General features: G+C 40.9%; 1 protein-coding gene across 7 annotated transcripts in view; it reads right to left on the reverse strand.

Moving 5' to 3' along the window:
- The window catches only part of ARID1B (AT-rich interaction domain 1B), a 337,147-nt gene that overhangs the window by 36,407 nt on the left and 273,109 nt on the right, over positions 1-27,631 (reverse strand). For 4 of the 7 annotated variants that reach the window (XM_072856052.1, XM_072856056.1, XM_072856054.1 and 1 more), the window contains 2 exons: positions 25,802-26,129; positions 7,588-7,733 (listed from right to left, as the gene is read on the reverse strand). In XM_072856052.1, the coding sequence (XP_072712153.1) occupies positions 7,588-7,733; positions 25,802-26,129 (474 nt within the window). Of the gene's footprint in view, positions 1-7,581; positions 7,734-25,801; positions 26,130-27,631 lie in introns of all 7 variants that reach the window. The other 3 variants (XM_072856051.1, XM_072856055.1, XM_072856053.1) reach the window with 1 other exon arrangement.

Here is a 27,631-nt window from a genome sequence, read left to right on the forward strand (position 1 = left end):
GTTTGGCTTTGTAGGAAAAAACACGCTTCCTGCTGCAAGATTGTGGCGCCACGTGAAGCAGAGGTTATCCCACCTCTGTCCTGTTATTCTGGCGTCCGGAAACCTGGAAACCTCTTCAGTTGAAGTGAGGAAATAAAAGAGAACGAACAAGGCAAGAATACAAGCACCATGCAACAACAACAACCACCACTTTACAAAGTAAAATCCATTCTTCATGCTGCCGGTGGTCTTCAACTGTCTCCACATTTGACCACTACTTTTTAACAGAACAACAGTCTATTTTAATAACTACTGCACCCTCCCTTCAGCAACAGACAAACGTAAATGAAAATGATGTGCATTTTGCTTGCAATGTTGAATCTGAGAAAAAGGCTGACTTTCCCAATTACATCTGTATTAAGGTTGGTGTCCAGCAGATAATTCCTGCCCCTACTGACTTCAGTATGAATGACTCAGCCACTGTGAGCCTTAACTACAGAATTACAAGCTGTAAACTCCACTCTGTTGGAGAACAAGCACTCAACTTCTTCCCCTCCTGACAAAATGAGGTGGGACTATAACAAACGCGCAAATGTCTTTCTCTGATAACGGCACACAGTTGCTTCCCAGGGGTGTGAGGAGTTTAAGGTTTTTTTTTCTTTGAAGATGCAAGTGCTAAGTATAGTATTATTGCTGCAGAGCTGCTGAGTTCCTGGATTTCTAGAAAGATGCAAGGAGAAACACTCAGATAAATAGACAGAAAATACTGGGCAGATCAGATACTAGAAGGTGCCATGACACTGAATCAATGCAAATAACCAGAGAACAACAGCAAGACACCAGGTGATTCTTTCCCTGCAGAAAACCACGTGCACAGCACTTACGAAAGACTGGATTATCTTCCCTTCCTCTCCCTTTTTTCTCCCCCTCGTGCCCTTCTTTCAAAGAAGGATCTGAGGTAAGAAAAACATAGGATAGAATAACCTACAAGGCAATAAAAAGGAAAAATACATATCCCAAACTTAAAATTTTAAGCATCGGCAAAGCATAATTGTTCAAAAAAAAATTTTAAAAATCTGATCATTACCAGACTACCGTGCCTCTCTGCAAAATGACAATGCTGGCTCGCACTAGGCAGCAGGCACACTGCATAGCAAGCCAAAGAGAGGAGGGGGAAAAGAAGCTTTAAAAATACTTCACAGATTGCCCACTACAAAATGATTATTGCACATATTCATGTATTACTGTGTTTTAGAAAATAATTAGTTTTAATTACAGCAGTGAGAGCATGAGCAGGACTCTGGCGAATATGCTGGCAAGCTTTGCAGTGCTAATTTGCTAATATCTTTAGCATCACTGCAGGTTGAGACTATGGGTCTGCCAAAAAAACCTACCCAGCCATGTGCCATGTGAGTTTACAACTGTATGCTCAATATTCAGCTTTGAACTGCCGGTGTTTTTCATGGGCACATTTTCTTGTTTTTTCAAAGCACATTTGTAGCCCAATCAAGCCCTTAAAGTCATCACAACACATAAATCATAATTGAGATTTAAAAAAAAAAAAAAAAAATTACTTGCAGTACTTAAGACTTCAAGAATTGGAACAAAAAGCCTTTTTCAAGTGATGCAGCTGCAGAGAAAAATCTATTGGGATCAGCTAAAAATGCTGTTATTTTTATGTATGTGTGTGAAACCTCAACAAAACAGCCAAGCAATATGATACTGGGAAGCCAGCATCCACTAAGCATTTGATTTGTATGCATTTTGCCCTTATACTCTGTTTGAGGAGTTGGGGCAGCTTGTGACCATTATGAAGTGAAGGATGGCAGCCTAACACATTTTAGTTTTGAATTCCACAGTTAAAAAAAAAAAGACAGTTTTCTTTTAGAGACTTTTTAAAAATATATGTACAAAATGGTCAAATGTATGCCATAGTCTGGATTCAAACTGGGATGCAGAACTGTTATACAAAATCCATTTTAATAGTTAACACATTTCATGCTGCGAAAGTGCTAAAAAAGAAGTCTTCGTTTTAGTTTCAAAGCAACCAAAGATGACCCTTCCCCTCTAAAACAATTTTAGAGAGGTCAAACAAAGCAAAGTTAACAATCACGCTTCTTCACCAGAATTCTGCATGGCTAAATCCTCTGCTGACATCTCACTGTTATCTAGGTTGGCACACTGCATTTCTATTACAAAGAATATAATAATTGTGCCCACTCCTGGTAGTCCTGTTTCCATCGGAACTCCTTTATAGAACCTCTTTTCCAGACAGGTTTAAGTTAACACCACATGTAAAGGGCAAGTAACTCTAGTCTGCAAATTACCACATGTATTCTGACTTTATTAATCATGTTTAGAAATGTAAAAATGCCGATTCATTTTGGCTTTTGAATATTTCTTGTTGGCATATGCAAATATAACTATCAGGAGTTGGAGACAATTATGAAAAAAATAATAAAGTTTCCCAAATTCTGTTTCACTTTTTGTTCTAAATTACTTACTTTACCTACATCCTTTTTTTCTACCTGTAAGAGGAGAACTGCAAGGAATTTACCAGCAAATTGCAAGGTTGTCTAGTTTCCCTGTAGCTTTTACCTAAGGTGTTTCCACAGCTACTTTTCTATCCACTGTTGAAATGCTGTTTCATAACTTCTTGCAAACGTACTCTCCAGTGATTTGCAAACAGACATTCCTTCACTTTTTTTAGCAAAGCGAAGAACATTTTTACAGCAAGAACATTTTTTTGACCCTTTCTGAGCAGTGAAATACTGTTATTGCCACAAAACCACTAAAATAAGACAGGGTCTCTTTCTACACAGGTACTAATAATTCTGCGTGTGAAGTGCAGACCAAAGGATAAAACATTTGAGAGAGGAGGATAACAGGGAAATCTTGACTCAAAAAGTGTTGTAGCGCACTGTGAATAGGTTTCAAGTACTAGCCTCTGGCTTATTATAAGAATTTAAGAGCTAGAATGATTTCAAAAAGCAAGTATGGGTCAAGGTCCTGAATTAACTATTCCACACTGAATTTAATGTACTCAAAGGCAGATATTGACACGAGTAAAACTGCAGCAAAGTATTCTTTTTTGCTAAAGGCTACTCTACCAGTCCCAGAAGATGATGAAATACTGTAGGAGCAGCAATACACAAACATTGTTTTTCTCTTTATTGCTAGGGCAATAACAAATCACACTCTACAAAACAGAATATTGCATCCTTTGTAAGACATTCGTTCCTCACTTCCACCCCTAGCACTCTCCCTCCTAAAAAAAGACAAAGAAAAAGAAAAAGCAGTGAATTTGTGACTCGTGGAGTTGGCAAGAGGATCCCCACTGCTTTTATGCCCACAGGAAAGACGGAAGAGGGACAACAGCATTGCCTAATGTCCTGCCACGAATCACCGTCCCCCTCTGGGGAAAAGCACAGCCCATGGCGCTTGGGCACCTTATCTGAAAGGGACGAGTGGGCCACCAAGGACCTCAGTGCCGCACCTCCTTTCTGCCTACCAAGTCTCATTGGAGGGATGACAAGTGCATGTGGTTTGGGACACGGGCATCTCTATGCCAGGAGCCAGCTTGATTTACAATCACATAATGACCATTGAATTATGGTCATCGCTTCTTTGGAGTACAGGTGATGGGATACTTCAGCTGTTACCACCTGCTGACATCCTCCAGAAAGTTTATTTAAATGTGCATTATATAATAGCTCATACGAAGATATGTGTTAGAGAAAAAAATAGTGAAATAAATGGAGGTTTCCTTCTTTCAGAAAAATGAAAATGCGACCAAACTGCAAAACAGAGAAAACTAATTAAGATTTCTAAAAAATGTTCACACTCATAAATACGTTTGCTTTCTCTATCAGAGGTTCATCCAAATAAATACAAAGTCAAATATATATAACATATATGAAAAGGTAAGTGTTGAATCTATTTTTAACATTAGTTTTAAGAGCATCCTTTTAATTCCTTTAGTGCAAGTAACTTTTCCTAGAACTTCATGTTTTGTGTAAAGTATTACGATGTTAAAAATTCATTGGGAATAATAATACCCAGAAAATGGAAGGTTTCAGTAGGACAGAGGTAGTGAAACTAGGAAAGGATCCTTGTGGCAGTAAGGAGATTAATGCCTTTTTATTGTTTTGTTCACCTCCAAAGGTAGCAGCGATTATGAGTGCCAGTGTCTGTGCAAGCACAATATGGAAATCTCCAAGATCCAAACTCCATATTACATATTTTTAAAGATAATTTTCGCTAGAATTAACAAGGCTCACAGCATGAAATTACTATTTTATTTATGTTGAGTTTTGCAAGTTTCCTTTTATTACATATATTTTTAAAGCTTGAATTTAAAAAATAGGGGGGGAAATCTAAAACATATATGGGAAATGTGAACTCATATAAAGAAAAAGGACAGTGGAAGTTAGACAGTTTTTCTGAACGGCAGTTGGTTCCGTAATTGTGAAGGGATTCAGGCACTTTTTCTTGAAGCTTTCGGTATTGTTATGGATGGGATACTCTATCAGAAGGGATACTCTATCAGAAGGATCTATCTGCTTTGATCTCATAATTTCTCTGTTCCTAAACTGGTCTACATCAGCAGAAGCTGGTGATCTGTTGTTTGATCCACAGTCACTGCTGAAGTACCAGGACGCAGAACTGCAACACCATTTTCCTTTCAATTGTGACATTAATTAAAAAAACTAAAGAATAAAAAGGATCAACTGGTAATAGGGAGTTATAAATACTAATAAAAATGTGTGGCAAAACCAGTGTTATACTTAGCTGTGCTGAAGCTGCAAAACCACATGAAACCAATTCCAAAACAGCATCAGCAATCTTCCTCTATTTTAGAGAGTAAAACCTAAAAGTGCATTTGATTAAAATGATATAACCAAAACCTACCTTCCTCCCTCAAAACAGGCAACACAACTGCACTCCCCAAACCCCAGACAACCAAGAAACCAACTTCTCCCTATCGCTTACCTTAGTTTTTCATTGGCCTCTAATTGAAACTACAGCTGTTCGTGCTCAGTGCATGTGAGCAAGTTAACTAATGCCCACACTTGACTCCATCAGCAGCCACTCAGTTGCATTTGTTTTTGGCCCTACACATGGACTGAACCCTGTTTTATCCGACAGACGTGTGACTTTACACTAGCGGCAAAAAGGCTCAAGAGCCAGATAGCTGGACTGGTCTTTGTGTCACAGAAAATGCCATTTTCAAGCCTGTAAGTAGGTATCGCCTGCAAGTTCTCCACCCCATCAAATGCACCTCATCGAATGCAGGGCCAGAGCTGACCCGAAGTGCTGCCCCAGCTCAAGACATTGTCATTTTAAGTACTGTATTTCCACTTGTCTTAAGCTCAGCCCTTAATTTCTTTGACCCAAGCAGAAGGATGAGTCAGGACAGAGGGAAAGGCAGCACGCCCACTGCATGTGCCTCCAGCAGTATATTCACACCTAATTCTCTCTTTTTGTTCCCCCTGTACCAACACCATCTGTGTGCTCTTGGAGGCTGCATAAAGCAATATAGTGCAATCTAGATGCATGTCTGCTCACACACAGAGGAAAAGAGGTGCACTGAACTCCTCTAGTTCATCTCATACTTACTTTCCATTGAGTAATCTTTGAATTAATAAAACTGGAACAAAAGAAAACCTCACAAATGCACTGGCAGAAAAAACCCTGATAAATGTTTAAATTATTAAAAATCCAATATTTCAGAATGCATAACACAATAAAAAGAGTATGACTACCCCATACAAAAGACTGCTAGGATAAATGGCCTTGCATTGAACAGATTTCCACTGTATGAAATAACGAATGGCTGAATTATCTGAACAAAAAAACCTCTGTGAATCTTCCTTTAAACTGGTTATTCCTTAGGAATACATAAATCTTCTTAGGCAGGGCACTCTGCCATCTGTTTGCTGTTGGTTATTTTTGCAGCTCTGGGGGCCAAAGGAAAAGGGGGAAAAATTACTTCTGCTAATAGCAAAACAGAATTTATAGCACAGTTTCAATGCTCAGAAGTAATTTTATTTCAGCAAGCCAGACAAAACACATAACTACACAAACAAAACATAATATTACCTGGGACAGCTCTGGTGGGGGAAAGCAAGCTATTATCTAATGGTCTTTTCAATAGCTTTTCCCTCTTCATCCAGACGGTGAAGTGTGCTGTCTGGACTAACCAATGGCTTCCAAGCCAGCACTGGAAAAAAACTTTTTTTGGTTTTTCTTTTCTTTCCTTTTATTTTCTTTTTAAAAAACCTTACTGATTATCAGCTTCCTTTCTGTTTCTTCTCCTAACCAAAAATGTAATGTAATATTCTTGAAAAATAAGACACTGTTAAGTGTCTCAGGAGCCTCTATGTAGAGGAAAGAAACCCTCTGGACATACTAGACACTAGAATCTCACAGTGGCCATTTTCTGCCAGGAAGCAGGGACATATAAAATTGACAGGGAGGAGAGACAGGGAAGGAGGCAAAGGATGAAGGAACGAAACAAGCTAAGCAGGGCAGAGAGGAAGATAGGGAAACACAGGCTCTTGGTAAGATACAATTTAAGTAGTAAGGCATCTCTAAAGAAATAAAAAGTAGAAACAAAACCAACTAAGAAACAAAATCAAATCACCTTAGCACAACCTATCCAGCTTTCAGAAAAACTTCAAACCCCCCAACATTTCAAAAATGGCTAATGCAATCAGTAAAGCATGCACAGAAACTCCATGACTGGAATAAGTATTTGGGAGGATCCACTTCAGGGTCACTGAAACTCCATCCAAACCCACCCCAATCAAAGAATTGATCTTTACTGAAGTATTATCTTGATGGAGGATAATTGTTAGGAGTTCAAGCTGAATACGGACTATAAAGCACATTTGCACGGAATTACTTTCACCTGTCTTCACAGTCACACACAAAGCTGCAAATAATTCTGAATTCACAAGTCATAATATGAAGGATAAATCCAGCAGCTACACTGAATATGCTTTTTTTGCAAAAGGAACCTATGATTAAATTCCATATACTGATATTTAAATAAGTAAATGAAGAAACCCTATATATGGTTATATGAATTTTGGAAACAGTAAATATGGCCTATGTTTTCAGAACAGAGTAATTATTTTAAGTGCTCAACTTACAGCATCTTCAAGTCAGAGCAGGTGCACAACTTTTTTTAAACGAGTACGACATTAAATATCTGAAATTGCAATCTTAGGAAGTAAGACACTGAAAAGCAACAGCAGCCTCTTAAAAGATGAGGTTTTTCTTCTTCCCTCTCTTGCAGACACATACACACACAAATATACGTATACTTGCTAGTCAACACCTACGTCAAATTTCGTCCGAGTGTTGCTGGAACTGCTCAAAACATTGTACTCATCTACATGCTGTGCAAAAGGACTTAATGAAAAATGTATGAGTTACTGTGCAAAAAAATGCGAATACCTTAGCCTAGTTTTGAATCACTCCAAACTACCCAACAGGGGTGAACTAAATCAAGAAGGCTATCCTTCTGCCACCAGCCCAGCACTGGTACGGTTAAGCAGATTTACGGAGGAAGGCCACTGCTGAAAGGTTACCCACCATTACCTGTAGAACTGTTCACCATGTTAGGTGCCATGCTGTAAGGAGGAGCCTGCGGGTTCATCAAGCCAGAGCTGTTGTTCATCGGCTGAGTGTAGGGGGAGCTGGATCCCATAATACCGCTCTGATTCATGGCAGGAAAATTGCCTTGCCTACGAGAAGAAAGAGCACACACACGATGTCTCATTACGTACCTCATTGCTGAAGATGCTGTGGTTTGTCACAGAGTACATCTCCTATTGTTTGCAAATAGCTAAGGAGAAGGCACGCAATTAGTTCATTGTACTGACATGGGGAGCTTTGAATTAGTCTTGAATTAGTTACTGTATATCTGAGACAGAATTGGACTGAACACAAATTTCAAGAGATGTATACAGTGTCTTTATACGGCACAACCAATCAGCAGAAAAATACAACTCATTTATCCTATGAGTAGACAGCAATGTGATCAGGAGTCAAAATTAGAACCTCGTGTTGGCATAAAAGAATTCCACTGAATTGCAACTTTGACCATGTAATAGAAATCCTTACCTGTTAAAAAACAGTGAAATGACCAGAGGAAAAATGGGTACCATAGAATCTGTTTCAGATTTCTGTATCTGATGTTATCACATTGAATACAATGTTCATCTTTTCTACGTGCTGTCTATGTCCAATCTTTAAAAAAACCCCCACACATACTACACTTCGTTGAAACAAGAAACCTCAGCAGAACTATTTTGGTTTTGAAAATTAATCACATATCTGTATAAAGCTTGCATAACTGAGACTTAAGTTTGTCTGAAAAACTGCCCTGAATTAAGCCCTTACCTAATTCTCCACATCTTCAGATGTGAAGATCTTCAGAGCAAATATTTTTGAAGGCTAAACCTTACCTACTCTTAAGTTCTAAAAAGTACCTAATTACGCTTCGTATTTGATCTATCAAATTCTATAGATAAACTGAGGCACAAGGAAGAAAATAATCCCATCCACACAAGCAGAATAACCCGATGTAATGCATGATCCAGCCTCAAAAATAACCTTTTATTCTTTTAATCCACAATACAATTATCTACCTTGTCTTGGTATAGTTGAAGACTGCACATATTACGATATGTATATGGATACAGACTTATACATATAAAATCATATATATAAATAAAAACACATGCAAAAGTATACTTACTTGTATATTCACCGCCTACATAGGAAAATACAAAACTCAGACCTGTTTCTTCAATTTACCCCCTGTAAATTTATGCTGGTTTTCCAAACAAAGGAGACAAGAAAGGAAGCAACCACCCCTTTACATAGCTTTGGTACCTGTCAGCTTTTTTTCTCATGAAAAACGAAGCATTTAATTTTATCCTACAGGCAGGGAAAGCTGCATGTCCTGGTAGCAAGATGGAGTTTTGGTATAAATTCTACTTTTCATTAATATACACTATTCCAACAAAACAGACAACCCCCAAACCAACAACCCTGAATAACTTAAATGGCTTCTTGTCTTCTCCAAACTCATGGCAGATTCTTAACGCAATTGGTAGAAATGGATTTCTTTTTTAGGAGGTACAGGAGGAAGACCATTAAAGCACTATTTGGCCTAATTTTTCTTGACATATTGTGAATTTCTTCAAAGGAAACGAGAACGTGTTATCTAAATAAAGCATCTTTTTCCAAGTCAGTTTTGTCCTTTGCTCTCTGAAGACAAACTTTTCTTCACTCTTGCAAAGAGGCACAGGCTTTCTTTTGATATGAAGGAGACAACTGCCGTACAATGTCATTTCCCTGATGAAGCTTGCAATGAGTAGTGGAGGGAAAAGATTTAAAATGCTCCAAGGGAAAATTACAAAGGGAAAAGAGAAGAGCAGGACCATTTGGCAACAACTTTAAAAGATTTCAGTCACACAACCAAGCTTTTCTTATGTAAATACTGTATCTTAAACACCCTCACCCCCCTTTTTTACCTGAAAATTGCTCTATTTCAACGAATGCAGTTAACTGAAAAGTTCTTTCTATGCTGGATAAGCGAGACCCTTTCCATTACTGGGTGAAGTTACTAGTGAAGATGAAGAAAGTGTGCAAGTGCATTTTTACACTTTAAAAAAGAAGTAATAGATTTTGAAAGGTTCTTTTATGGAGTAAGGCTGGGATTCTGGAAAAGACAGAAGTCTCTACAGGTATCTCTCTCTCCAATGTCCTTCTTTTGCTTTAAAAATACACAGGAGATACACACCTTGCAGGTAAGCTGAAATTGGTCCTTACCTACTAATATTTCAATACTATTACTTCCTATAGCATATACATGTTCTAAGCTGTGGGGCTGTTCATTGTCTCAAATTGAGGTACAACCTGTTTCATGTTACCCACTACGGACATCAATCTCAACTGTAGCTCATGAAAGCATACTGCTGTACAACAGCTTTAAATCAAAAACCAGGAAACTATTTCTAGTTTAGACAGAGAGCGCAAATTAAATAAAAGGAATATACTAGCTTTGGCCAGGACAGCAAGAAAACAACTGAAGTCTAAAAAAATCGCTTCTGTACCCAGAAAGACCTGAATGGCAGAACCTAATTCTGAAATTTCATCTGGCAAGGCAATACCTTTCCCTTTCATCCTCCCATGTAATGCTGCACTTGGAACGGACACAACTCTCCATCTCTGGAAAGAGCCCAGCAAGTGAAAAGACTCAGCACCATCCCTGGCAGAACTTTGTCCTTCCCTGGTTCCCTATCAAAGCACTGACCGCAGTACGCATGAGCTAATTCAGTAACACTGAAAGGCGACATCCTGTAAGAATAAACGTTATTTTACCCTGAGATTGGGTGTAGTGCGCAGTACAGAGCTCTTCCACATATTATTCTGCTCTATGATGGCTTGGAATGGAAAGTTTCTTTAGGGAGAAATAATCAGGTATTACTTCAGCCTTTAATTCTCACTCCACAGTGGGCCTCCTTTGAGTAAAGACTGCCGACTGTGACAAATTGTGCTGCATCAGTGCTATAATATGAAGTGGAGTCCATTAAGAACTGAGCTGAGATCACCAAACTCATTTTGATTAACCTCCAGGTCACTAAACACTTATAAATATGTTACACAGCAGCTGCTAAACATATTTGTATATGCTTAAGGTCACAGAATCATCTGTTGGTTGTTGGAGTTAAGTCAAAAATCTTATGTTTCCTTCTGTGCTGCTTTTAGTAAAGGCATATCCAACATACTATTTAAGAAGTAGTTAACTCAAAGCATACTACCAGACTCTCTCCTACACCTCCCAATTCCCTCCTCCATTTTTCTGGGAGGCTAAATAAAAATCAAGTCTTTTAAAAACAGTTTGCTGTACACGTAGTGACATCTAATGGCAAAAATTCAACTGACCAGCTGTGAATTCTACAGCAGAACAAACCCAGTTAAGTATACAATTTTACAACATTTACCTCATAAACACCAATGGCTGGGTTGCTTAGGGATGATGCAAGTGATAATTAGGAATAATAGGAAGAAATTAGGAAAAGAAACACTTATGTTGAGTATAAAGAAAAAATGTCTTCATGGTGAGATGCAGTTACCCTCCAAGGGAATGAAGGAAACCCCAGTACTTGACACTTCTGCACACAGACAACACATTAGAAAATGTACTGGTCAGAGAAATCCTGCATTATGTATGAACTAGATGACATGTCAGGTATTTTCCAGCTCTAACTCCTCCAATACTGTGATCCCAGATCACATATTTTTCCCCGTTTAGAAGAAAAAGCAGCTGGGCCAATACAAATTTAGGATTATGCTGTCAATTTAAACACTACACTTAAGCCTACACATTTCTTTTTTCTGCTCTACTGCTACAAGTAGATCTCCAAGTATTCAGCAAATGAAAGAGATTAAAAACAGGAAGGGGGGGAATCTGCTTGCTTTCTGTGGTTTATTTACTCTGTTGACAATTTAGTAATTCACAGCACTTGCACAATGCCAGAGCCAGTTGTTACGCTCGAGGAAAGGGCTGCCACCCAGGGGGACCTAGACAGGAGGAATGTGCTGACAGGAACCTTATGAAAGTCAACAGGGACAAGTGCAAGGTCCTGCACATGGGAAGGATGAGCTCCCTGAAGTGGTGCCGGCTGGGGCTTGACTGGGGGGGAGCAGCTTTGCTGAAAAGCCCCTGGGCATCTTGGCAGACAGGGAGCTCGCTGAGCGTGAGCCAGCAGTGCGCCCTGGCAGCAAAGAGGGCCAACATCCCGGGCTGTGTGACCAGGAGCAGAGCCAGGAGATGGAGGGAATTGATCGTCCCCTCCTTACTCGGCGCTCATTAGACTCCATCTAGAGTACCAGGTCCAGTTTTGGATCCCCCAGTAAAGGAGACATGATGATAAACTGGAGTTTAGCAGAGGGCCCCTTAGATGGTCAGGGCTTGAGTACTCACCCTGGAGGGGCTGACGGATTCAGGCTAGTTCAGCCTGGGGCAGAGAGAGCTTTCGAGAGGAACCTAACAGCAGCCCACCAGCACCTAAAAGGAGGTCAGCAAGAAGACGAAGCCAGGCTCTTCACAGTGGGCATGGTAAGAGGATGAGACACAACGGGCAAGAGTGAAAACATGAGAAGTTCAGACTAGATGTAAGGAAACCCTTTTCCCAGTGAAAACAGTCAGGCACTAGATCTGGTGGCCCAGAGGGGTTGTGCTATCTCTGTCCTTGGAGGTTTTCAAGACCTAACTGGATAAAGCTCTGAGCTCTCAGCTGAGCCTGCTGAGGAGGAGATTGGACCAGAGACCTCTTGAGGTTCCTTCCAGCCTGAATGACCCTATGATCCTAGATTGTCAGCTTCACCGTGCTGTTGACAGTCTGGTGTACTATCGGGTCCAAAATATAACTGGTCAAATTCAAAACATTCTCTTTTAAGAAGGTCCTGTTCTGCTCTTTTGTTTCCTTCATTTGCAATCTACCTGAAGCTTAATCTGCACTTAATCTCTTTTCTCTGCAAAACAAGTAGCATCAGATCTAATTGTGTCTTCTGAGGTAATGCAGAAGTCCATGTATTTCAAGATGCGAGATCTGGTCATCGTTAAAAAGCAGAACAAAGAAATTTTAAGAAAGAAGAGCACTGACAATTCAAATGAACACAACACGAGTGATTACAGCTGCTGAGCAGTGTCTCTTATACTCAGATGTCTTCCTTTAATTGGACCTGAAATCACTAGTAGGCTAGTGTGTTGTCTCCGGCTGCTACACAGAAGTCACTCTGCAGCCCTTGCGTTTAATACTTGCTGGTATGTGATTTAGTACCTCCTCAGTGTTGCCATCTGATGAAGGCAACTTTTACTGTCGTCTTCCTCAGATCTGAACAAATTTGAACTAATTACAAACTGAGCTCAGAGGTAGGTGTGGTTTAGCTATGGACAATGACAAAAATGGATTATGCTTTTCAGCAGGACAAGAAATGAAGACACAACTTTTCATACGGAAACATTTCAAAGCTCAGGTTTTTGCTGTGTGCAGAGGGATCAAGTTCTACAACCTTCTGTGGATTTTCTGGCATGCATCTGACACTTTGTGCTCTCCTCTTGATCTAAACCTGTAACATTGGAGCAAAGTCCTTCATGCAGTCAGAAAAAATGATCCAGCTTCTATAATGAGCCCTGTGGCAGCCTGAGCACAGGAGCGAGTCAAGCACAGAAACGTGTAGGGAGCAGAAGAAGGGTTCAGAGGTGGAGAGTCTAGAAGGGCTGGAGGTGAGGAGAGTTTGAGGCAGAAAAGATGGAAATGGAAGGGAGAGTAGACGGAAATGAAGAATGAACAACAAGGGTTGGGAGCACCCTCACTAGGTGCCAAAGGTTTTTAGGGCCAGGAGGATGACGGGTGCTCCAGAGAAGGGAGATGAAACAGAGATGCAGGAGGAGGAGCAGGGAGGAACATTCAGAGAGCTGCTCCTCCCAGGGTAAACACAGGGAAGGTCCCTCCAGCGTGAACGTGGAGCCTCTCAGCCAGGTCTGCCTGAAGGAAGGGAGGGATTCACAGAGGAGCCTCGAAAGCAGGGTACTACCAGAGATTTGCCTTCCTGCAGCTCCTCTGCTTGTGCACGCTGCTGTGAGGGTGCCTGGCAGGGCCAGGCTCCGAGGCAGCCACCCTGGCCAGGAGCTGGGCGAGCCCCAGTCCAGCAGCGTGGCACAGTGGGGTGATGCCGAAGGAGCAGTGCTGCAAGGATGGGAACTGGGATGGGGTGCACAGCCCAGGTGGGGAAGAGCTGCCACCGAGTCACACCTCACAAATCCTGGTGGCCACAAGCTTGCACCAATTATTATTTAGGCACCTCTGCACTGTGCTTCCTGACACTTCCCACAGCACTCAGGTAATGTAGGGATTTCTCCCTATTATCCTGCCCTAGGCACTGGATCTGAAAAATTATGCTGTTACTGTGACCTGGCCACCTGAGCAATTGGCTGGTGAAAAAAAAAATGGCCCACAAGCTCATGGAAGTTTGCCATTTCTGCTCCAGATCTTTAACCTACATCAGTTTTGCAGCGAATGCACTGCAGCACCTCAGGGGAGTAATTTGTGTAAACATTTTAAAAGGAACATTTTTTTTTTTAATGCTGACACACTGCTAAGGTGGCTACTTGATTACAAACTGTGAAAATGACTGCGTTAGGCTGCACTCACAAATCACAGTGTACTGACCAAATTGCCCTGTGCTTATCTGTGCCAGGTCTGCAGCATGACAATATTTCCTCTCTCTTTTAAATGTCAAAGTATGATTTGGGGGGTTGTTATTTAAACACACTGACCTGCACAATAACCACAAGTACTTTATTTAAATCTGTCTTGAGCTGGGACTAGCCTTAAGCGCTTATAATCTGTCATACTTTGACACCAAATGGGTTATTATAATGAGAGTAATTCAGGAGTGAGACCCATGAATGCTTTCTCCCTAGAGATTTTACACATAAACACGTGCATGCAGATATGTATGCTCTTTTATTATGGATTTTCCTTCTTGCTACATTATGGGCTTCCTTGGAGAAGTGAAACTGTTTCTGTCGTCAGGGGATATGGGAGAACTGGAGGAGGGAGAAGACAGCAAGGGAAAATAAACCCCAACACTGCTTACTTTGGTCTGACTGGAAGTTCATTGGTGCATCAGCGCTATTAGCAAAGGCCAAGACACATGAAATCTGAATATTGGCTTGAGCAGTTATAAAACAGCATTAAAGGCAGTTCCCATGTAAATAAACAAATTTAACATCACTGTATCTGAAAGCTAAGTATTCCCCTCCCATTAGCTGCTACTATAAGTGTACTAACCTGGATTTACATTTCCTCCTTTGTTTAGTAGGGAAGCTCACCACTCACAATAACAAAGTTTTAAAACTCAACCATGAAAGCTGGTGATGTTGCAGGTCTGCCACATGATTTTTTCCATTTTTCAAGTTAGAAGGAAAAAGAAAATTTTATGCTTGTGTATGTGTGCATGTGTGAAAAGGTGAGGCGAAAGCTCTGAAATACACTGACACTGACAAAACATTAGGAAACATAAATGAAAAAGCATCCAGATTTGTACCAGGGTGCATGCGTGTGTGTGTGTCTGCTGACATCGGGCACACAGAACCAACACCAAACTATTCTTCCCAACGACCAGGCCTAAATGGCAATGCTAAAACGGGGAATAATCTTCTAGCATCGTAATTATGTGATAGTGCACATCACCTTGTAATCCACTGCAGTCTGACCGAGCACACTGCCTGTTTTCTTCGTCTGGCTGATCTAAAGGTTATTGTGTAAGACACTTTTTGGAAGAATAACAGAAATAGCCTTTCTAAATATATTCTTTTTCTTCTGATTACACAAATACTTGTGCCTTTAGCATCATTACCATTACTTAGATTTCACTAAGAAACAATCAAGGAGGGAGAAGAAACTTAAAAATTAGTTGCTCCTACCAGGCTGATTCAATGCTCAGCCCCTCAGAAAAGCAGCCACCAGAACTTACTGTTTGTTTACATGCTACTGTCATTGCATTAACCATTTTTCCAGTGAAAACATCTGCCCAAGGGGCTACCTACTTGGTAGTCATTTAAAGCCCAATAAAGCGCAGGACTCGATAGTCACACCACATCAAACACTGGAAGAGCAACATAAGAGGCACGTGTAATTCATTAATATTGATGCCAGTAACAACACAACTACACAACATTTGTACTCCTGAATGCATGCTGAGATCAGAATAAATCTCTCTATCCCATTTTACAGATAACAAAAACTGAGGAAGAGAGCCAAGATTAATAATGGTCTAAAATATGGCCAGAAGAATAATTAAGTAGTTGAATACAGTGAGGAAAACATAGCACGAGCCTGCAGAAAAATAAATCCTTGACTTCATTTGATCCCAATGATATAAGGGTGTGTGACTGACAACCATGAAAGATATTTAGTGAGATACTGTAGGGTTTTTTTGGTTGGGTTTTTTTTAAGGTTGTAGCTATTTAATTTTGTTCTTATAGAGCTCTTTTTGTGTTAATTAAAGTTTTTTTGACTGAATTTCATGGTCACCGCAGTATTTGGTCACTAGTCTTCAAATCCATAAGGATGCCCTGAAATGTCTTTATTGCACAGCATTCTTACAAGTGCAGCAAGACCTCCACATTTGAATTTATTTGTATAAGAACAAACTAAGCCTTTTGTACTCAGTGCAACCTGTACTGGATAAATACAGTATCATGCTGTGCGACAGAAGACATGGGACTACTGAAAAGCAGGCCAAGTCAAATGGCTTGTAATCCCATCGAAGCTCCGCTCTTCATGACCCCTGCCTACCTTCCTGACAACGTGGATTTAAACAGCAGTTCTAAAGGCAGCTGCTTGCACACTGTCCCCATCAGACATAATATCTGAGTACTAAAAGGAGATACATTTCTTAGCCCAAGTGGAGTGTGTGATGGGTGAAAGAAGGCTGCTGTGATCTGTCCAGCAAGCAGGAGCACGCATGAACTGGGTTTATAGCGAAAAAAGAAATTTGCCCTGTATGGCATGATGCAGTCAAGCTGAACCAGAATGCCAAGAAGGGTGATTTAGCCCGGTGTGACTCGATATCCAAATGGGAATGACTCATATGACTATCTCACTATGCACCTTCTATTTTTGTGCGTGTTTATAAATAGCTGTATTAAAAAGTCGGAAGGCCCTATGAACTCTCTCCCAGAATGATTACTTGAAAGTACGTAAGAGTCTGTTCCCAGCACTTGAACAGCCAGGAGGTCACCAAAGCGTGGTGCTAAAAATCTACAGGAAGCTAAGGATACACTGCATGTTTCACTGATTCAGTTTCCTCTGGTGCGGCACTGCCTCGGGAGAGGCTCAGCCCCTGAGCTCCCTCCTCTTCCACCTCAGGATGTGGACCTCCTGCCGCCTCTCACCACGTTCTTACAATGTTCAGTCACATCCTCACACTGTTTTTCAGCACCACTGCAGCTCCACGGAGATCATTGTGCTGGCAACCAACTGAAAACCTAATAAAATCCTGATTGTTTCATGCCAGCTCTTCGGTGTATCTTTTCATAGTAAAATGTCATCTGGCTGACAGCACACTGAACACAACTGTGCATGTGCAGCAGCACGGCGACGAAGTTCTCCAAAGGGATTTCCCAACAGACACATTTTCACTTACCTATCTTTGCCCAATAGCCTGGAGCTGTTACATGTTTATCAGTATTATTACTACCACTATTACCATCAGTCTCGGCACTTTTGCACTCCAGACCGTTTCACAAGAGCAATGTGGTGCATATGTCAGCATGGTTTCAGCTGGCTCTTTTCTTCATCTTTGGCTCAGAAGATGCCTGAAACCTACTGTGACAACTATGACAGATATTTACTGTGTTAGTGAATCTGCTGGCCATCATTAAAAAAATCTCATTGCTGTTATGTTACCATTTAATATGATTCTTACAAGGTTACTTATATGTCCAGTTAGAACCAATGCTCCCATCTGAACTCCACCAACAAAGTAAAGGGCTCCTCCCACTCATATTTCCCCAGGTAGCATTGCTAAAAAAAAAAAATAAAAAATGTTTAATTTTCTCTCAACTATCACCATTGTAAAACAACCTAAAACCTTAAAACTGCTCTAAAACCTGAAACCCTCCTACCATTTTTTATGTCTCTCCCTTTCCGTCACAAAAATCTTAGGCTGTTCAATCACAGTCTTGTACTTGCACAATGTATGTGCCAAATCACACAGAGCAGTCACGGAATTAGCTTTCTTCATGAGTCCCATTAAACAGATGGTTATTCTCCTGGTTTTTTTTTTTCCCTTTCTTTTTTTTTTTTTTTTTTCCTTTCCCTGACTAGTGCTGTGATTTAAACTAGTAGATCTTCTGGCTAATAGGCAAGAAGACAAACAGTGTGAAAATCCAGTTTCCTCATTTGAAACATTTATTGCCACCCAAGAAAGAGTACTCAATCTAAAGTCCTCCCTTATTCTTTACTTTTCTACAATAACAATTAATGAAGTACTGCATTCTTAATGCCCTAAAGATCACCTTTTGAAGTACAGAATTTCTATGTAACATCTGACTCTGAGGCAGAATGTTAATGAACTACACAGAGTCCTACACTGCAATTTTGTTTCAAAATAATTAGTACTTCTGTAGAGGGCAACAGCTCTCCTAAATAACCAAATCAACCGAAAAATAATCCTGACACAATAATAATCGAATTAGAAGTGTCTCTAAGACGACTGAAAATTCTCATTCATGACTCTGAAAATCACCCTTCCTTCCCAACATACTCCTGCTTTCACAATTTAAGAATGGTTACTCTCCAAAGGAGGGAAGGAGTAGGACTCTTGAGGTCTGTGGTTAATCTCTAATGGCATGAACAGCATACAGCAGTCTACTTGATTGATGAGTAACCAAAAAAGAAAAAAACGTCTCCCCAAATCACTGGTTGCCTGCACGAGCTCTGCAGCATAGTGACATCCAGGCCTCCGAAATGATGGATTTACCTTTTAGTAAAACAAAATTCCAGATAAAAATAAATTTCTCTCAGTCTCCCACAAGAAATGGCTTTGGTTAGCTCAGCATGTAAAGTTTCTTCCAATCCTTACACGATTTTATCGACAATTTTGAGCTGATCTACAAAATGCATCTCCATTTAAAAAAAATAATCACAAAAGTGTGATTTCCAGCTCTCCCTTTACTATAATAAATATATATAAGCTAAGTTGTACTTCCCTCCTCCTAATACATTGTCAAAAAAAGCCATATATGGTTCTGCTTTGAAAAGCAAAACATGAGGAAAGGAAGTGCCCTTTCAAAAAAAAGAAAGAATAAAAAAACCAGCTTGATATAAATGACTATTTCTCACAAAGAGGGAAGAAGCATGGGCCCTTTTGAAGAAAAATATGTCAATACTGGTTAATAGCTCCCTTAGAAATTACAGTTACAGTAAGCATTAATATTTGGACTTTAACCCCTCAAATCGCTCAGAAACTTGGCGTAGAGAGAAAATATTCCACCCATTACTGAAATGCCGCCAGCCTCAGGTGGAGCAAGCACAGCAGCTATTTGCAGTTCACAGAAACACAGCAGTCATTTAGGCCAAGAAGCAATACCACTTCATCCAGTTGAAACTATACGTGGACTTTTTTTTGATTTTGGAAGCCAAATGTAGTTTCATGGACTGAAAGGTACTGCCTGGATATTCAAATAGCACTAACAGAAAGCAAAGTGGGGCTCATTTCAAGGTGATCCCTCAGGATCCCTAAACGCAATCTGAAGTCTGGGAGCATTCGAGGAGCGGGGTAGAGGGGAAATGGCCAGACACCTTGAGACTGGAGAACTGTGAATGGCCTGAATTCGAACAGGAGTAACTCCTTCCCTGTGACTGAACGTTAAATAAAAGACCTGGCAGAAAGAGCCTTTCTGCTAGGGGCTTATTTCAAAGGCAACAGATAACACCCCAGCACTGGCTCCAATTATGGCTACCAGTCCTATCTTAGCCTAGTTTACTTTGGGGATTTCACAGTTGGCAGCCTTTCATCTAGAAGCAGCCTGGTTTGAATAAGCAAAGAAACTTGAATGAGTACTTAACCTTCCTGCACTCCACTGCACTTCCCAGCAGAGAAGAACAGCACCTCCAAGCTTAGGGGGAAAAGGGAAAACAATGGAAAATATATACTCTCTCCAGGGATTAAAGACGGTAAGTTTTACTGTAGCACTTCAAGTCTTCCTGCTACATAACTGCAGCTTTTAAAATCACAATTAGGATTTTAAACCCAAGTTTCAAGATCAAAAGGGCCAGACTGGAAAATACTGCATAGAAATTGACAGGCTCTAGGATGTAAAACACCTAAAAGAGTTCTGGTTTTTATTTATATTATTATTCTTTTTAAAAAATTTATTCCCCATTTCCGCCTCGTTCTTTTTTCTTTTGACATTTTAATGCACCATGTCCATTACTATATTTCCTCACCAGTACCTTCTAGTCCATCAGCAGTGCTGCATTACCCTGCTGTTGGAGAAAATAATATGGAAAAAGTGCTTTGCTGGCACCAGCGACATGGAATATGAATTATACATACATAGCAGGAGAGAAATGCTGATGGAAGGTTAGTCTGCCTGTATGCAGCGTGTGCATGTATACACACACACAGACTAAAAAGAAGACATACAGAATGCACATTTTGAACGCATTTACACTAATTGTAACTGTTTCTCTGTACAACAGAAATTCTCTAATATGAGTGCAGCTTTTATAGATCAGTTTTAGGACTGAATAAAAACTTACCTAAATTCTTCTGACCTCACCATGAGGAGGCTGTAGTATCTAATGACCTGCTAAGCAGTTTAGAACCAGAACCGCATTCTGCATTGCCTAAAAGTATGTCAAAGCAATGCAACACCACACATTACTATAGAGACTGAACACCATTTCTCAGGTGGCATGGGGAGCAGCAGACGATAATGTAAATATCCACCTCAATTGAGCAACCCAATGACCAGGATTTAAAATGGCCAGAGGTTGCAAATAGCTAAGCTGGATCCCAATTCCTCAGTTTAATAAACTACTATGTCTAAATCGTCTCCTCTAAAATCAATGACACTGAATTCTAAATTCATTCAATCTATAGAGAGAATTGCTTTAATTTACAAAATTGCGACATGCAATCCCGAGAATCATATTAAGGTACAGTACACTGAGGTCAAAGACGCTGCCTTCAAAGATAGGATTGCTCCTCATGTAGGCACATCAAAACTCATTTTACAGTAATTAGTTCAGGTACTGATAACTGTAGTTGCACCAGCAAGAGGATCATTTTAGCATCCAGCTGGACCTGTATTTTACAGTCAGCTAGTACTGAATTACGTCTTCCTAAGGCTGCACTGCTAACAGTATGTAAGCCAGCTATTTCGCAACTATGTTCTTACCTTTCCATATACTACAGTCGTGCTTACAACTGCTAAGACGACATGCTCAGAATGACACTCACTGCTAGCACAAGAGATGCTGAAAATTATGATGACAAGCATCTAGCTCCAAAAACATTTGTTGACTTCAGGTGTCAACCTAATAATAAATTTTCAAAAGTGTGTACTGGGCACTTACTGTAGGAAACAAAAGCTCACAGACAGTGAACACATAGTCCTGAAAAGTTTCAAGTTGGGCATCTACAAACCGAGGAACTCAAAACTGGCTGGTACTAGAAGATACTAGCTAGATTTGCTGCCTTTCACATCAACAGGGAAAATGCTATCTAATTTGCTTAAAATTGTTTGCTTTCACTGAAAGCTTACTGTGTTGCAGGACTGTACACCCATAAATACTTATCCATCACCACAAATACATGTATTGTTGTAAGAATTATAGTGTGATAAAAGACTTTATTTTTTGGAGCCACCTGGTCCTCAGAGGCCTCCACTGGATTCTAACCTCCAGCAGCAGAACCAGCCCTTGGGGTCTTGGCCAACGCCAACCTAAGTAATGAAAACTCTTTCCTTGGAGTTCAGTGGATATATTAGGTCTTCAACATACAGTCCTTACCAGTCAATGAGTGTGCTGAGACCAAGACAGATATAAAAAGGAAAACACTGTTTTGCAATTCCTTCACACAGTCTTCCTGAAAATAAGGTTAATTACTATACAGGGTATTAGGGAGTTATTTAGCATTGCGTGCTGTAAACAGCTACCCAGACCAAGCTTAAACATCTTGGGTAGCGTGAAACCACAGATACTGCCAGTTCAATGAAGAGGTCTTAAAAACACCTTTATTTTCTTTAGCCTGACATGCTAGATATCATTTGGGAAATACTGGCCCGCATGCACAAGACAGACTAGCACATCGTAAGATTTTAGGTTACAGGGAAGGTATTATGTAGCTGTAGAAATTAATCTAAGCTTAACATAGAGCAGGCCTCAAGGTGAGGTCAAACACTAATTCAAATGGTGTAAACCTAGTATCTTCCACAGCCACCACTTTTATTTATATGATTTTATCTTCTCTAATTAAAAGGGTGGGGGTCTGCACCGAGGATGATACCTAGGTATAACTGGTTGACACTCAGATCTTGATCATCCAGCCCTGGTTAACAAACATTGATTTTCTGCCCCAGTGGAAGTGATTTTATTCTGATGCACACCATTTAAATTCATTTTACACAGCTGCTTAGTGTGGATTGGCAAGGCAGAGGCAAACCAGCTTTCTATGTCTAAATGAGACTCCTGAGCTGGTAAAGGATAGATCTGTGGATTAACAGCTGAAGATAAATTTCTCTCCCCTATTGATACCTGGCTACTGATTCAACAAGTTGACCTTGAAGGGGATCGCAACCAACTTGTAGAGAAATACTGCTGTGTAACCACGACTGTGACACAACCATTTCATTTTCTTCTTAATTCTACATAGAGTGGTGTGCTTTATAGTAATAAAAATCCAACAGTTTTTGAACCCCACAGCTGAATCTTATAAACTCAAGACATTCAAAGAAAAAGGCCGGACACTATTCGCGCACTTTCGCATATAACAGTGGGTGTCCTCCCAGTTAGACGAAATAGTATGGTGTGAGTGCTCTCCCATTTCACTAATTTTTGCTTTCTGAACAGCAGAACCAGTAGACTTGTGTTCTATTTTTTTGTTTTGCTTTGTACTTTTTCATATGCACATATATGAATGATGTTATTAAGGAAAAAAACAAACAAAAGCAGCTACAGAAAACTGGTAATTAAAACTTGTTAATAACCATGAAGGCAGCAGTAATTTGGGTATTACAGATTTCCTAGGGAGGTAACAACTGAAATAACATGATGGCAGGGATGTCCATGAAACTTGAATCTCAGGTGAAGCTGGACTTAGTTGTAAGGGAGCAACAAGCTGGGAGCCAGTATAGATACTTTCTCCCAGTGCTGTAATTTATGATATGGTTACACAATCACAGTGTGAAGGACTCTGGTGAGAAAACAGTAGCTGCATTTCACGCAAATGTTTTGCACTAGATACTTAGGCTCCTAAAAATTGTTCTACCGACTAACTGAAATTTTTCAAACACATGTGCGCTCAATTACAGTGTAATAAAAATTTCTTGAAAATCCCATTAAGAAACCCTGTCATCACTCCTGAAGTGCACCACCTCTCAGAAAGGGATCATACTTTGGGGGCTGCAGCTCACTGCCCAGGCAGCAATGACAATACCACCACGTTGTCAAGAAAACAGGTTTGTACAGCACTGCTGTTTGACAAGAACACCAACAATGAGGGGAGAAAGACGATGCCTGGGTCGGGGGAGGAGGGATCTCATTCCTTCTCAGTGATGAGGTTCTTCATTTCCCTCTCAGGCACAAGGAAATGGAGCCATGCCAAAAGCCATGCAGGTGTGTGAGGGAGTGACACGCAGATTTTCATTGTACTGTCACAGTGGCATTAGTAAAAAGAAAACAAAAAACTAAAATCCCCTCTACGATGCAAGTATTTGTGTATCTTTCACACGATTTTTATATTCCTTCAGCAGCCAGATGACATGTTCATAAACATTAAAAAAAATTTGCCAAGGTCCCACAGCAAGTCCAGTTTACATTGCTACCTACCCGTACTGGTCAGGCTGGTGCATCAAGGGAGCCTGAGTGTTGCCATAGTTGGGGTGCTGTGAAGAAAACATGGGGCGTCCGCCAGCCCCAGACTGGCTGGGATAAGCAGGCGACCTAATGTATGGTGGCCTAAAGCAGAACAAAAGAACAGCCTCTTTGGATTTGCTCTGTATCACAAATACGAATCACTGTCAAGTACATTCCTTCCATATGCAAGTATGGAGGACTTGCAGGAATAGCCAAAAGCTATTATGCTTTCTCCCCTACAGTTGACTTGAGATCAAAGAGGAAAACAGTGCGCTTGCAACCCCCCGGCATCAGAGGGGTGTGACAGGCTTCGCTCAATTTGCAGTTTATAAATAGCCTTTTTGCCAGTATTTGCAATAGAGATTCGATGACTGCTCAGCCCTTCCACAGGTGCTGGATCACTGGAATGAGCAGTATGTGATGGAAAGGCTCTGAAATGGTGCCGTTTTGCCCAGGCAAAGCTAGAAACCAAAAGCAGTTTTACAAAACTGACTTGGCAGGAAGGTGTGAGATAGGAGCGGTAATAATGTAACCTAGTTTTTGATCAAACACCACACACTCCGCCCAAAGTGAAAGTTGAATCACAACCAAATACTTTCTGCTTAGCACAAAGTCTTTTCTTGCTGTAAAGACCAACAAACATGAGCTTTTCCCTTCATTACATGATTATAAAGAAAGTGCTCCTGCAGCTGCAGTGATGGCCCATTTATTCCTCCGTGCCTGACCTATCAGCTTATAGCCTAAACCAGACAGACAGAAGCAGACTTTTGTAAATCCTACTAGACAGGTCTGTTAAAACAACCAACACAAGCAAGAGAATGCTGGTTCACAGATATCTGCTGGAGTATGGTCTATTTTAAGGGACCGTGGTTCTATTTTACTGAACAAGAACATGAAGTACACTAAATTTACTGTTACTGTTTTAAAAGTTTGCTATTGCTTATCACTAGAAACCACCTGCCTTCCAAACTTGCAAAACAAGCAAGCAACAGATACAGGAACACATTAGCTTCCTATTTCAAGTTTTACATTGCGTCTTGGAATTAGAGCAACTCTAGTGTCCACAAACACTGGTCTTGAATGATAAATACCTGTATTTGTATATGTACATCTGTGTACGCATATGCATAAATAAATGCAAGATGCTTAACACACACACACACACACACACACACACGTATAAATATGCTCACCAGAACAGTGCAACCAGCTTTGTGTAATTCTCAAATGTAATGGAACTTCTTGTAACAGAAAAAGATAATAAATACACCAGGAGTTATTTGAGTCCAGGGAAATGTGGAAATTACTTCATCTGAAAAATTTCCCAGAAAAAATGATTTCATTGCAAGTATTCAGGCATCTTAAGAATATCCACGGACACAAAAGTGCCTTTGCCAAAATCCACGTACAAATGGCAACATGCAGTTATGCTGCCTGAAGGGGAGACAAGAAGACAGATGATGGCTCCAACCTCTGCAATCCTGTTTGCAGGTTCTCTCTTACGGATGCATAAGTGGCAGTTATCAACTCCAGATAACTACAGATTGCTTTTATGCCTCCTTCTGCCTTTCCCCTCCAGCTGCTCCCCTCAGCCTGCCCTCCTCTCCCCCTCTGCATGCCTGCCTAGGAACAAGAACATCCCATAGAAGAGAACTGCCATCAGCACTGCTGCTCACAATGTGAGCAGTAAACGCAAGAGTTGATGGGGAGCTCCATAAGCTTCCTTACTCTCTGGCAGAGGCAAGCTGTCAAGGACATGCTGGCCCTCTCTCTACCGGAGATAAAAAACCATATATCCAGCTAATCAATTTTAAGTTGCAGATGGCTTGTTTTTGAATCCTAATGTCACTGCAACCCTGTGGGTTTTCCTAAAGCCTACAGTCCCAAGAACCAAACTGGAAATGGCTGTCACCTCCATTGTCACAGCTGCTTTTCAAGAGGATAATTCAAACACACGATAGCATGCTTTCCCCTTACGTTTAAGGAAAAGTATTCTTCCCACATGCCATCTCCTCCCAGAGATAAGGTCACAGATAGAACATGTATAAATGCATATGCATACACCTATACAGTGCCATTACTTCAGAAATGACAAGAAAAACATTCCTACTGATTTAAACTCTTTTCACCTGGACGCATACCTGCTCTGAGCGGAGTTTGCAGCAGCCTGCATCACTGCAGCAGCCGCCTCCTGTGCCTTACGGTTCACAGTTGGCATGGGTGGGCCCATCCCAGGGCCTCCCTGCTGAGACATGCCAGGAGAATTGGGGGTCATACTGCTCATGTTTCCAGGAAATGGTCTGCTCTGCATCCCAGCTGATGGCATCCGTCCCAGGGGCATGGTACCACAAGGCTGGCTTGGCCCCTGTCCATGCATCTGACTGTTGGCATTTATACCCATGCCGGGTCCTGGGCCACTGTAACTTGTGTTGGGCACGCCGCTGTATGTCGGTGGTCTGGAGTAGTTTCCTGAGCAAAATGATAAAAAGCACAGAGAAAAACATTAAACTTTTGAGCAAATATTTCTGTTTAGGAAGTTAGCAGCTGCAGAACTTACACATGTGAACTAAAGTTTACCACGCTGGCCTCAAAGTCAGAACAACTTTTTCACCGTGAGGACAGACGAGCAGTGAAACAAGCTGCCCAAGGAGGTTGTGCAGACTCCCTCCTTGTGCAGACCCAGTTGGATAAAGCCACGAGTAACCTGCTCTGATCTTATATCTGATCCCGATTTGAATACAAGGTCAGCCAAGAACAACTCCTGAGCACTCTTCCAACCCAAATGATCCTATGAACCTGATATTCATGTACCCTCAAACATTTTCTGCCTAATATATGCCATGGGATAACAGCAAACACAGGAAAGCACAGCTTCCAGAGGGTTTACAACACAACACACAGTACAAAACCACCTTATGCAGTAAAGAAATATGTGGCATGTAAGAAACCCATCACGTAAGCTCAAGGGAGAATCTTATTTTTGTAATTTCATGTTCTTCTTCTTCTTCATCTTTCTGCAATTTCACCATCAGGCTATTCTCACTGGCTTCTGGCTCCTAACTGTTCTGCCCATTTGTGTCAGAGATGCTTTGGAACGCACCAGTGAGGACGGCTGCTGGGCCCCAAGGAACATTCCCACTCCCTCCTGCCCTACCCTGCCTTCCTGGTAAGTTCAAAGTTTGGCTATGCTGGCAGAAGGGGTGGTAGCTTACAGCACACCTCCTCTGGGAAAACTAGTATTACAAGAGTGATCAGCAACGGTACAAAGATGCTAATATAAACAGGTGCCTTATGAAGGATGGCATGAAAACCTGGCTGACCCCAATCTACGTTATCACTGGAGCAAACTGCTCCACTTGCAGCAGCTTAACTCATTTGAGTGCCAATTTTCCTATTACGTTGAAAGCTCAAGAAAAAGTGAGTGTACAGCATTCAGTATTACAGAAACAAACTCAAGCAGCATGAGAAAGAGAAAAAAAAAGGTAAAGATATGATAGAAAAGTATTTTAGGAAACAGATCGCATTACACTACTTCAGTCATCAGTTTTGACTTGTCTTTATTTCCATCTCATCCAGATTTGTGGAAACACGACCTGTTCCCTCCCTGTGGGATGCCGCAGAGCAGAGTTTCCTGACTACTCTCAGATATTCCCACGCTCGTTCAAAGGCAGCAGCCCTTGGACTCTTCCTCTGAACGTGGAGATCAGCCACGTCTCTCCTCAGGCCTCAGCTACCAGTGGCATCCAACTCCTGTTTACATTTAAGATAAATATATTCATCCATCATTTGAATGCACACATAATTAATTCATACACTCCTGCTGCTGTGCTTTGGCTAATCCTCCCCTCCTCCCCACGCGGTAACTGACTCAGTCTGCTACAAGTTCTCCTCAGCAAGAACGCGCGAGACCTACGCTTCCCAAGGAAATGGAGCAACAATTCTCTTCTGTTTTAGAAACCAAGTTTCTGCTT

This window comes from Ciconia boyciana, chromosome 3, assembly GCF_034638445.1.
Source record: "Ciconia boyciana chromosome 3, ASM3463844v1, whole genome shotgun sequence".
Classification (NCBI taxonomy): domain Eukaryota; kingdom Metazoa; phylum Chordata; class Aves; order Ciconiiformes; family Ciconiidae; genus Ciconia; species Ciconia boyciana.